Source organism: Trachypithecus francoisi, unplaced genomic scaffold (genome assembly GCF_009764315.1).
Source record: "Trachypithecus francoisi isolate TF-2019V2 unplaced genomic scaffold, Tfra_2.0 Lachesis_group4, whole genome shotgun sequence".
Taxonomy (NCBI): Eukaryota; Metazoa; Chordata; class Mammalia; order Primates; family Cercopithecidae; genus Trachypithecus; species Trachypithecus francoisi.
In genome coordinates, this window is record NW_022681469.1 from 129,405,870 (window position 1) to 129,419,042 (window position 13,173).

Here is a 13,173-nt window from a genome sequence, read left to right on the forward strand (position 1 = left end):
GGCTCACTGCAAGCTCCGCCTTCTGGGTTCACGCCATTCTCCTGCCTCAGCCTCCTGAGTAGCTGGGACTACAGGCGCCCGCCACCGTGCCTGGCTATTTTTTTTTTTTTTTTTTGGTATTTTTAGTAGAGACGGGGGATTTCTCCGTGTTAGCCAGAATGATCTCGATCTCCTGACCTCGTGATCCACCTGCCTCGGCCTCCCAAAGTGCTGGGATTACAGGCATGAGCCACCACGCCCGGCCGCATTCTTCTTTTTAAAAATGAGGGCATTTCCTCACAAATCACCAGGCTCTTCCTAAGGGAAGTTTGCTCCCACAGCAATGCCCAGAGTCTACCTGCCTTAAGACCCACGTTCCTTCCCTGTCTGATTTTAAAAGGAGAGAAAAAAGCTCCAGTTTTCATCATAACAAAACGAACGCTGGGATGAACCCATTTCAATGCGCTTGCCATACTTGTAGTCCCTACTGAGGGACAATGCCTTGCATAGCCCTGGATACTTGGGCCAACGTTTGGTCCCACGTGGTCTCCACCTGCCAACCAAAACAGATGAGGCAGAGGTGGATGCCCATGGATTGGTCGGCACACTATGGCTGAAAGATAAGCCAGCTAATGGGAATTGAAACCCAAAGTTCATGTTGTAGAATTCAAATGAGATAAGTCACAATGAACCATTTCAAAACCATAAGACAGCAGGACTCATAAGTAAACAGAGGAAATCAGCTCATGGAGAAAGGACAATGGCACAGTTGTAGAGAGACATGCAAATGATAAGAGGATAGCAGAGGGACAGGAGACAGAACGCACAGCCTGGAGGAAACTATTCACAGAGATATCTTGGAACCTGTCCATTGTTCAGGGCTTTCTTTTGATGTCTATGTTTATAATAAGCCCCTTTTTCCTTGACCTGACTTGGGTGGTCAAGGTCACTGTGCCTTGCCTGATTGAAACAACTCATTTGTACAACTGCATAATTAGACTGTGACAAGTGATCCAGAAAACCGTGATCACACGGGCTTCTCCTCTTCCTACCTGAAATAGCAGATGCCTTGAGCTACAAACTTTGGGAAAAGGGTATGAATAAGCACTAGATAGTTTTGCAAGATTTGCACTTTAGAGAGAAAGGAGAGTAAGCTAGGTGAATTATTGGGATATTCTTTAGGTTACTATGAGGTTTGGAGGTTACGGTTAGAAAAAAAGTTTCCTGCAGCAAAACCCCTGCCAAATTGAAAAATTCTTTAGACCATATGGGAGATCTTCAAGGAAATCATGGTGCTGGTAAAAAATAAAAAAAAAAAAAAAAAGGTTTTGACTTTCTCTTCTTCTGGGGATGGGAGAACTAAAGTCAGGCCTCAGTGTCATCTTTCCACCCAGGAGCAAGACTGAGCCCTTCCACTGTGGGACGCTGAGGCCTGAATAAAACCCTCCTAAGCAAAGGTGAAAGAGGCTCTGAGTACAAGTACCCATAAACATGGGCTGCAGTAACATAGGAACCCAGAACCCTAATCATCAAAGCCAATGAATGTCTCTAAGAAAGGGACTGACTGTCCTAACAGAGTTTTAGGAGCCAAAGGCTTTGTGGACTGAACCTCCAAAACAGAGCAGATGGGAGGAGGGATGGTGAGAAGGCTTATTCGCAAGCCAAGCCCTGGAGAGGATGGCAAAATGGCAGGGGGAAAGCATGGTAGATGTGGTGTGCCATGTGAGATAGGATATCCCAGTTGATGCCTCACAAGTCCTGGTACTTGCTGCCTCTCATTGCACCTCCTGTTTCTATCTTCAGTAAAGGCTTCAGGCTATTTGGAGCCCAGAAGCCAGCAGCTGGAGGGAACAGACAATCGGCCAGGCCAACTCCTCAGCCCAAGGAAGGCAGGCCTGGGGCAATGCCCACTGGCCAGCAACATCAGAGGACCAATAGGAAACACATCCAAGTCCCCGTGACTCACAACTGTCATAGCTGTTAAGCAGTGTCATCTTTCTTCCTGAAGATTTTCCGTATCACCCCAGGAGCAACAGGGATGACTGATTTTTGCCCTAGAAATAAATAATGGGTCACTGGGGACATGAATAGAACTATAGCTTCCTTAAGAAGCAATCTCTCTTATGAAATTATAAAGCAAGTGCCTCCCCTGCTCAGTGGTGTCTGTGGCATTGTACTCCCAGTCTTTCAGGATAAGTCTGAAACAGTTTGGCACTCAGTTCCAAGCTCACCTATGGAAAAGAGAGAACTTCAAAATCTGTAGAATAAATAAAGTAATGAAGTATGCCTACCCTAAATGGAAAAAGTCCAGCCAGTTTTATTGCAAACTTTCAGTCTTTAAAATTTATAACATGGAAAGCTATACTATATTGAAGTATCTGAGTCTCCCCAAAAGCATGACATTAGGGAGGAAATCAAATGAGAGGATTCTAAGATTGACAGTTCAACTAGTCAAATTGCCAAATAATCTGCAGGCACAGTGGGATAGTGGACTGTTACTAAATAAACCCCTGGTGAATTTTCTTTATTAAAGAGCAAGAAGTCAGCAGGTTTCAAAGCCCTGGGAATGTGGGGATGTAGGCCCTCTCAACAATAGCCAAAAGTGAGAGCTAGCAAGGGTCTAAAACCTCTGCTCCCCCTTCACTAGAAAGTCAGCCCTGGGGAGGGAGGAACCAGGTGGCAGCCCCACTCTGCACCACACAGCCCTCTGTTACTTCCGTCTGGCCTATTAGTTGCTCCCTTAACCTGACCTAAGTAACTCTAACCCAAACAAGGAGAAAATCAAAGTTGGGAATTTCAGCATTCCTGACCAAGAAAGGTTGAGGGGTAATCTGCAAAAAGTAAGCCCCAAAGTCAATGAAAGGGAATGAGATCTGGACACACAGCTGCACTCAACATCTAGCATGACCCTCAGCAGGATGCACCACTGGGCACAGCAATGGCTACGCTTGTCCAGCAGAAATGGGGGGATGAGTGAGCTTTCTCTCGGCAGAAGAGAGAAACCTCCCACTAAGGGAAGAAGGAGCTGGGTGCATGAGATTGGCCCAGTAAGACAAACCTTCTCCTCAAAATAAGAGGGGCAGCTCTCACAGTATTTTGGTCTTCGTCACTTGTGTTTGCTCCCTGAGTCAGTTTCCATGGACTCCCATTTAAACTCTGGGGGCAGGCAGGCAGGGTCACTAGAAATCTGTGAGGCATTAGGACTACTCTGTCCCCCTCTGGCAAAATATAATACACATGGAGAAAGAGGTGCTGCTGACCCTCAAATCTCCAAAGACCTGAATGGGGGTGGCCCAGAGCAACAAACTGCCCACTTGCAACAAGCCTGCTTGCAGAAGACAGGACTTTGGTGAGAGAGGAGACCAACTACTCCTGAGGACCTGCCCCTTGCTGCCTCTCATTGCACCTACTGCTTCTATCATTGATAAAGGAAAGATGCCACACGCACCACTCTATTTAGCATTTAAGGTCAAGGTTCTGGGGAAATGAGTCCCACAACACTGGCAGGAAGAAGGTCTGTCTACTCCATGACAGGGCTGCCACAGTATGGTAGCAGACAGGACTTTTCATCAATGACAGCCTTTGGAAACCATGGGGAGAAAGTGTCCTGCATAACCAAGTGGAAGCAAAAACCAGTGAAGCGTGGATTAGACAACGAAACAATTCAAGTGAAACAACAGAACAATTCTAGGGGGAAAAACAAGGGCCCAGTCATTCATAGTACTGCAAAGTGATTAATCTAAAATGCAAATTTGATGACATCAGATCCTGTTTAAAATCTTTACCTTTTCTCCATTCCCACACACCCTCTCCTATCAGACATAATGAACTACTGCTAGGATTATTGCAGTAGTCTTCTGACTGTCACCAGTCTCACCTCACTGCACTCCTCCACTTCCCCACTGCTTTCACAACAATCTGTGTAAATCTCCAAACTCATCAGGTCGCTTCTCACCTCTAGCAATGTTCCCCAACTTCCTATACCTTTGGGACGAAAGTCTACACACATTATAGGCCTCAAAACAGCCTCCATCCATTTATTCATTCATTTAACAAATATTTATCAAGTGCCAGTTCCATCCCAGACTACTGTTAAGAGTGATAGGGAACAGTAAACCAAAGACCAAAAGTCCCTGACTTTAGGAAGTTACATTCTATGTAACTATGGCAAAATTTAGCACCCTCTGTGTTCAGCTCTTCTGCATTCAGTGGTGTGGGCATGGGCTTTTACCAGCTCATGGAGACCAAGGGTGCACATCTCTTCCCAACATTGCATTCAGTGATATTGCTTTGGTAGCCTGAAATCAACCCGGGTGGGAATATTTACACTGTGGAAATCAGAAGTCACTACAAATAAGCAGACACTAGGCTTTTTATTTTTCAAGAACAGGTACGTGAACATTTACCAGCATACTTTTGTACCTTAGTCCATGCTGCTCTCTGTGCCTAGAAATCTCTTCTTCTTGTCATCTGCCTGATGAATACATACCTTTAAGACTTAATTCAAATATCAAAGCAGTTTTGGACCCAAGAGGGAGAGCAGACTCCTCCTCCCTCTGAGCTGCCTCTGTACCATGCACACATCTAGAACACCTTCTGCACTTACCTAGTCATGTGACTGTCACCCCACTGTACTGTAGATTTCTTGGAGCCAGGGATGAGTCAGACGTGACTCATCAACATCCCCAGCCCCTGGTATAGTGCCTGGCTCAGTTTCTGGACCACTCTAAAATAAATTTCTGTTGAATATATTTGGAGCCAGGAAAAAACGTGTATCTTATTTTAACAGCTGTCATCAGATTTCTTTTTAGGAAAGGAATCAAGTATGAGGTGAGATGAGCCCAAATTGTGGAAATGACCATGGGATATTTGGGTACAGTAATATGTAACACTGAGATTTCCTTTTCTGAGCTAAAATTATTCCATACCTAAAAGATATATTCACAATGTGAATGCCTTATGTAAATGGTTGCACTGGTGAATGTTAAGAAAAATGGCTGAGTTCTATAACTGAGTTAATGGGGTGCAGAACAGGGAAGAGAAGACACGAGCAACAAACATGGTGATCCCTAGACTGAATTTGCTCAGAATAAGGAGGCTGGAGCCAGAAGTGACCACAATTAATAAGCCCCCTGGGAATTTATGAAAATCTTGTGAAGCTCTAGTTACTTCAGAATCCTTGGACTAGGGCTTTAAATTCATCTCATCTAGACATGAAAAAACAGGGTGGCCTAACTTGACAGCTTAATCAGGAAGAAGTGGGTAAGATGGATGGATGGATGGATGGATGGATGGATGGATGGATAGATGAACAGATAGATCTCTGAAAGCAGAGGTTGTGAATGGCTTAGTAGTGGAGGTGGCAAGTGAGATTATATTAGACCATTCTTGCATTGATATAAAGAAGTATCTGGGGCTGGGAAACTTACAGATAAAAGAGATTTAATTGGTTCGTGGTTCTGCAGGCATTACAGGAAGCATGATGCTAGCATCTGCTTCTGCTGAGGCCTCACAAATCTTACAATAATGGCAGAAGGTGACAGGGAGCCAGCATGTCACATGGCAAGAGAGAGAGGGCGAAGGCACAACACTCTTTTAAACAACCAGATCTCATGCAAACTATCAGAGCAAGAACTCACTCATCATCAGGGGATGGGGCTAAGACAGTCAGGTGGGATCCACTCCCAGAAAAAAACATTTCCCACTAGGCCCTATCTCCAACAGTGGGGATTACATTTCAACTTGAAATTTGGAGGGAACAGACATCTAAGCCATATCATTTCATCTCTGGTCCCCAAATATCATGTCCCTCTCACATTATAAAATAAAATCATACCTTTCCAGTAGTTCCCCAAAGTCTTAAGTCTTTCCACCATCAAGTCCAAAGTCCTAAGTCTCATCAGAGACTCATTCTCCTTCCACCATCAGTCTGTAAAATCAAAGACAAGTTATTTGCTTCCAAGATACAATGGTGGTACAAGCATTGCGTAAACATTCCCATTCCAAAAGAAAGAAATTCACCAAAAGAAAGGGGCAATAGGCACCACACAAGTCTAAAACCAAGCAGGACAGTCATCACATTTTAAAGCTCCAAAATAATCTCCTTTGACTTCATGTCCCCCACCCTGGTATAAGAGGTGGGCCCCAAGACCTTGGACAGACCCACCCTTGTGGCTTTGCAGGGTGCAGCACACATGGCTGTTCTCAAGGGTTGGAGTGGAGTGCTTGTAGATTTTCCAGGCAGAGTTTGCAAGCTGCCCATCTACCATGTTGGGGTCTGGAAGGCAGTGGCCCCCTTCCCATAGCTCCACTAGGCAGTGTCCCAGTGGTAACTCTGTGTAGAGGCTCCAGTCCCACATTTCCCCCTGCCATTGCCCTAGTAGAGTCTGTCTGTTGGGGCTCCACCCTGCAACAGGCTTCTTTCTGGACACCAAGCTCTTCCATAATCCTCTGAAATCTAGGAAGCCTTATTCATGCTTACATTCTGAGCATCTGAAGACTTAACATCATGTGACAACTGCTGAGGCATGACTTGCACCCTCTAGAGCTGCAGCGCAAGCTGTACCTTCGCCCCTTTGAGTCATGGCTGAAGCCAGAGTGGCCAGGATGCAGGGAGCAGTGTGGCAGCACAGGGAAGCAAGGCCCTGGGCCTGGCCCCCAAGCCACTTTTTTCCTAGGCCTCTGGGCCTATGATGGAAGGGACTGCCCCAAGACTTCTAAAGTGACTTCAAGGCCTTTTTCCCATTGTCTTAGACATTAACAATTGGCTCCCTTTAGGTCAGGCTAATCTCCCTAGCAAGTGGTTGCTCCATAGCCTGCTTGAACTTCTCTCCTGAAAATGATTTTCTTTCCTGCTACATGGCCTGTTTATTAGTCCGTTTTCATGCTGCTGATAGAGACATACCCAAGACTGGGTGATCTATTCAGGAAAAAGGATTTAATGGACTTTCAGTTCCACAAGGCTGGGGAGGCCTCACAATCATGGTGGAAGGCAAGGAGGAGCAAATTATGTCTTACATGGATGGTAGCAGGCAAAGAGAGAGAGAACTCCTCTTTAGAAAATGATTAGGTCTCGTGAGACTTATTCACCGTCTCAAGAACAGCACAGGAAAGACTTCCCCCCATGATTCAATTATCTCACACTGGGTCTCTCTCACAACACATGGGAATTCAAGATGAGATTCGGGTGAGGACACAGCCTAACCATATCAGCCAACATGAAAATTTTCCAAATTTTTATGCTGTGCTTCCCTTTTAAATGTAATTTCCAGTTTCAGGTCATTTATTTGCTTGCACATATAAACATTGGCTGTTTGAAGCAACTAGGCCACTTCTTGAACACTTTGCTGCTTAGAAATTTCTACTGCCAGATACCCTAGGTCATCACTCTTAAGTTGAAACTTCCACAGAGCCTTAGGACCTGGACAAAATGCAGCCAGGCTCTTTACTAAAGCGTAACATGGGTGACTTTACTCCAGTTCCTAATAACATCATTTCCATCTGAGACCTCATCAGTCTGGACTTCAATATCTCTATCAGCATTTTGGTCACAACCATTTAACCAGTCTACAAGTTGCAAACTTTCTTTCATCTTCCTGTCTTCTTCTGAAACCTCCAAACTCTTCCAATCTCTGCCCATTACCCACTTCCAATGCTGGATCCACATTTTTAGGTACCTTTATAGCAATGCCTCACTCCTCAGTACTAATTTTGTGTTATGCCGTTCTTGCATTGTTATAAAAATGTACCTGAGGCTGGCTAATTTATAGAGAAAAAGAGTTTAATTGGCTCATGATTCTGCAGGCTTTACATGAAGCATGGTGCTGGCACCTGTTTCTGGGGAGGCCTCAGGGAGCTTACACCATGGTGAAAGGTGAAGGGGGAGCCAATGTGTCACATGGTCAGAGCAGGAGCAAGAGGGAGATGGAGGTACCACACTCTTTTAAACAACCAGATCTCACATGAACTACCAGAGCAAGAACTCCCTCTTCACCAAGTAGATAGGGCTAAGCCACCTCCCACCAGGCCCCCACCTCCAGCATTGGGGGTTACATTTCAACATGAGATTTGGAGGGGACAAACATCCAAACCATAACAGAGATGAATGCCAAGACGGCTGGACTAGGTGAGGCAAGCCAGGAACAGCCTTCAGAAACAGCCTAGGTGGGAGGCAGGAAGACAAGGTGGCGGGAAGCAGTGGAGAACAAAGCAGGCTCCTCATCATTCAACATCCCCTGAGTGCAGCAAAGGGGCTCTATTTTCAACCCCTAACTGAATTGATCATTGATAACTAAAGTTATAACAACTCATACCTGTAAGGGCCATGGTGAGTTACAGCTGGCAAGAGCCCTAAAGATACACAGTCTTCTATTTAAAGAGAAGACTGAGGTCCAGAGAAATGAGTAAATTTCCCAACAAGCAGAGAGTTGAGACTGGAATCCAGCTTCCCACCCCAGCCCAGTGCTCTTCGAACTAGAGGACTGTCCTCACCCTGTCCGCTAGGGGGAACCCTGGCACGCTGGCCACCACCAGCCCAGTGATGCTAGGAAAGTTGCAGTGCTTATCTATCTGTGTGCGCCTCCCTTTGCTCAAATGTAAAGTAGAAACAATAATACTGTCTGTCAGGGTCATCTTGTAAGACTTAAATTATTTAATATTTTTAAACATAGTGGTGTCATATTTGAGTTCACATTACCCTAAGATTCGCCACACCATCAGGTTGCTCCGAGGAGTTCAGATTCCTGGGTAGAGACCTGATGAAAATGGGCACCGGTTAAAAAAAAAGGAGGGATAATTTGGCAGTAGGGGTGTCATTTATGTTGTCCCCAGGTCGTACCCCTGGAATTGTGCAAGGGCCACAATAGTCAGATATGGATTGTTTCATGGGATGTTCAATGAAACCTCAGTGAAACCATGGGACCGTCTTGTCTTATTGCTTAAAACCACTGAAAGCTGAAAGGGTTGGATCTATGGAGCTTCTAGGTAACATCCTCTGAGGACCCTAGGCATAGTGAATGAGGGAGGAAGGGAGTAATGAGAGAAGAATTTAAATTGAGCAGAGCCAGGCAAACTCTCCTTGCACAAGCAACTCACAGGAAAACTCAGGTCCCATGTGTAGTACCAAGTTACAGGACCCCAGCAGGCCATGGCGTTTCCCTTTCCCCTTTCTGGACTTACTGCTCCATCAAGGCTCAGCAGACCGTGGGCTCTCCCTTTTCCTCTGTTCTCCTGGCTCCCACTACCTCCGCTTGTTTCAGCAACAGATGTATTTTTCAAGGATCCTACTCCTGGGAAGTACCTCCTCTATCACTTCACTTATCTCACCTGATGCACTAGACCTAGTTGTCAGCTTAATTGCCTGCTTCCACCACTGACAGTTACAATCAGGTATATTCTATCTTCATCCCTGTGGCATTATCACTCCAAAACAATAGTAGGCACTCTTTGCATATTTATGGGATGAATGAATGAATGCATGGAACTCTTCCTGACAATGAAATTCAGGCCCTAGTCCCACACATAAGTAATTAAAGGTCAAAGTGACCATACTGAGCAAGTTCCTGAGCCCGTGCTAGTAAAAACAGGGCCTCTGGAGCAACATTGGTCTTTCTTGGAAGCTTATTAAAAATACAGACTCTCATGCTGAATCCAGACTTGCATTTTAACAAGACCCCCAGATGATTCCCACATATCGAAGGTTAAGAAGCCTTGTTTTAAGGGGTAACATCTTCCAGAGAGCTTAGCTGCTTCCAGCACCCTACTTCAAGGGTCTGATTCAAGGAATGAGATGGAAGGCTGCAAATACAGGCAGATCAGTAAGGTCTCTGGCCCTGGGGCTCCATCATAAGTCCACCCTCTGCCCCGGATTGGCCTAGAGATCCCCAAGTATGAGGCAAGGAATCAAGTGCTCCCTGAGAAAGTGTCAAGCCCCAGGGCCTCCTGGAGGTCTCCAGCTGTGCGGAGTCATGCTCTTGGCAGCACCTGGCTGCTATTGTTAGGAGAGCATGAGGAGCTGCGGGGACAGTGGCACTGTACATGCTGACTAAAAGGCGGGGCTCCTATCTGCATTTGGAATGACAGACCCAATTCTATTTGGGAAAGAAGCACAATTACTCTTTATTACAGGATTTCAATGGCAGGAACCAGCCAAATGGACCAGGAAATGATTAAGAGACAAAAGTCAAGGCATTGTGTGTGCACCATGCTTAGTGCAGCCCTAAAAGCCCTATTGTAATGGCCACTGTTCCTGTAGCCCCTCCTGAGCCCCACCACCCTCCTCAGAAACACTGTGGCTCCTTGGCACAATGCAAGGCCTATTTGTCTCTCCTCAAGGAAAAGGGTGTAAAGCTAAGCAAACTTTGCCAGGGACTGGGAGGGATGATGGGGCAGGGAGAGGTGAAGGGGCAAAAGACAGGTGGGACAGGAGGTGACAGCCATAGACCACAAGCAGATCACGGAAGGATGCAGACAGCAGAATTTGTAAATGTTGTGCTACAGCTTGGAAGAGAGGAGAGAAAGAAAAGAGCAGGGAAATATCACTGCTGTCCCACATCATGGGGCAGGATGTCAGGAAGTTCCAATTCAAAACCCTTACCCCACATACTGGCGATGTGACTCAGGCATTTTGCTTCTGCTTTCTGGATCTCATTTTCCTAGTCTGCAACATGCAGATGCTTATATTAGCCGTATGTGATGATATGCCAATGAAATTCACTGAAATAAAGCATAGGAAAGTGCTTAGCACAGTTCTCGACACATTAACTGTGAATGCTAGTTCAGAAAGAACTAGAAATTGCTTCCTTTTGCCTGTCAACTAGTACATACAGCACCGCCTCAGTCCTGCCCATGCCACCCCTTGAGAAAGGCTTAAGGCATGATTCCTCTCAAAATATTAGAGGTTGGTGTGAAAACTATGGTGGTTTTCGCCATTACTTTTAATACAGCCTAATATTTGTATTTAAGTGGGGACTTCAAAGGAGTCAATGGCTTCTCTTTCAAAAGAAAGACTCTCTAATCATGGAAATGGTATCAGGAGGTCTGAGAAGGACCTAGGCTGATATCTCTTGAGTCATGACCGCTATGGGACCACTTTCCTACTCAGCCTCTGTCTGAGACCATTGAATAAGATCTGAATCCAGCATTCACTGAGCAAGGTCAGAGAGAAATGCTCTGACAGCAGAAAAAGACTTGGAATGCCGGGGGCTCTGCTGCAGGACTCCCGCAGTGAGGGTCAGTGGGTGGCAGGAGTCACTGGGGAATCAGGCCTGGGAAAGTCAGGGCTGCAGGTCACATGGCAGAGCCTATGAGTCCCCCAGACAGACACACAACCTGGGCCTGCCCCCCACTCCTGGGCAGTAGACACCCGTACCCACTGCTCCGAAGGAGTTGGGAAGTTAGAAGGTCTACGTTTGGTTCATGAACCACAAGATGGGGCCACCAAGAAGACAATGATTCTGCTAGCCAAAAGGATCTGGGTCTCAGCATGGACCGTGGAGCGACTGAGCACTGGTGAGCCACAATTCTCATGGGTGGGGCCAGGAAGGTAATGTTCCCACAGGTGGTGGGACTTGGATGCATGGGGGTGTGGGGGTGGCAAGAGCACAGAGCCAAGCTGAGATCAGACTGGTGGCCCTTAGGGCCCGTTATCCCAAACCTGACACAAAGAGGGTGGCCCACTCCTGCCTCCTTGCAGACAGTCTTGAGGAGAGGGCAGTGGAAGACAAGACATGGGCTTCTAGAGAGAGTGTGGCAGCCAGGCCCTGGGTGTTGGGACAAGTGTCACTGCACTATTTGGGGGTCTGGGAAGGGGATGGAGGTCAGGGTCAGAGGCACAACCTCAGAAAAGCTGGATGGAGCAATAGTGAGTGCCCAGGTAGCAGACTGCACATGCCTGATGGGGACTGGTCCACCCACTCGAGGAGTTGAGGGAGACCAGAGGCAGAGGGGTCAGTTGGCTCAGGGGTGGCTGTCAGGGTAGGATTGGTGACAGATGTGGGAGAAGATGTTGGTACCCATTAGAATTATAAAACTGAAATGGCTGCAGATTCACTAGAGTAATTCTAAAGCCTCCAGGGAGGCTTTGAGTCAGGTGCTCAAAGATGCTGTCCACATTCTGCTGGAGTGGCCACAATGCCAGTTGTCACTTCAAAACAGACACCCAGAAGAGGCAGCAGGGCCCAGCCCTTAGGAAAGAGTTGAAGAAGATGAACGAAGCAGAGCTGTCACCCAAAATAAAAGGCTATTTGTGGTGGTATTGAGTAGAAAGTGAAGAACGAGTGGGAGGTAGACTATATCTTATGAGAAATGACCACAATGAGGTCACACATTCCTTTCTTTTATGCAAATAGGAAGACCCAGGTCCCTATACATTTCAATAAGCCTTTCTTCTTTCCCAGGATCATCCCTCCCCATCAGCTCCAGGAGGTTGCCCTAACGCTCTGCCCTCAAAGAGAGAACTGGGAGGGTACTTGGCCGGTTGTACCTTCCTGGGCTCTTCCAGGATGACAGCTCTCACCTTGTGCTGCAGGTGGCCCTGTGCCTGTTGCCAATTCTCACTGCTTACCAGGGCACATGGACACCGTTGGTTCCAAAAATGGGTCACAGCAGGATGGGCAGTTTCAGAATCACCAGGGAGGGCTATAAGAAGGCAGACTTCTTCCTTTTCTTTTCTTTAATGTTTTGTTTGTTTGTTTGTTTGTTTGTTTTTTGTTTTGTTTTTTTGAGACAGAGTTTCACTCTTGTTACCCAGGCTGGAGTTCAATGGTGCGACCTTGGCTCACTGCAACCTCCACCTCCTGGGTTCAAGCAATTCTGCCTCTGCCTCCCCAGTAGCTGGGATGACAGGCCCCCGCCACCATGCCTGGTTAATTTTTGGTATTTTTAGTAGAGACAGGGTTTCATCATGTTGGCCAGGCTGGTCCCGAAATCCTGACCTCAACGGATCCACCTGCCTCAGCCTCCCAAAGTGCTGGGATTACAAGTGTGAGCCACTGCGCCCCGCAAAGAAGTCAGACTTCTAAACCTAGAAATTCTGATGCAATAACGTATAGAAAAGAGCCCAAAAGTTTGCAATAATGTTTCAACTCCCCAGACAATCGTGAAGCACAGCCAAATTTGGAAAATATTGATCTACACAAAACAGTAAAAACAATACAACTATCCAAATATTAAAAATGACTTCACAAAAGGTAGCTA

The 13,173-nt window shown here is 46.4% G+C and overlaps 1 protein-coding gene across 3 annotated transcripts in view; it reads left to right on the plus strand.

Annotated features, from left to right (window-relative positions):
• NPSR1 (neuropeptide S receptor 1) overlaps window positions 1-12,631 on the plus strand; it is a 223,488-nt gene extending 210,857 nt beyond the window's left edge. For 2 of the 3 annotated variants that reach the window (XM_033193520.1, XM_033193522.1), the window contains exon 9: window positions 12,375-12,631. In XM_033193520.1, coding sequence (XP_033049411.1) covers window positions 12,375-12,483 — 109 coding nt within the window. In that variant the 3' untranslated portion in view covers window positions 12,484-12,631. The remainder of the gene's footprint in view (window positions 1-12,374) is intronic. The other variant, XM_033193523.1, reaches the window with a different exon arrangement.
• Window positions 12,632-13,173: the final 542 nt, after the last annotated feature.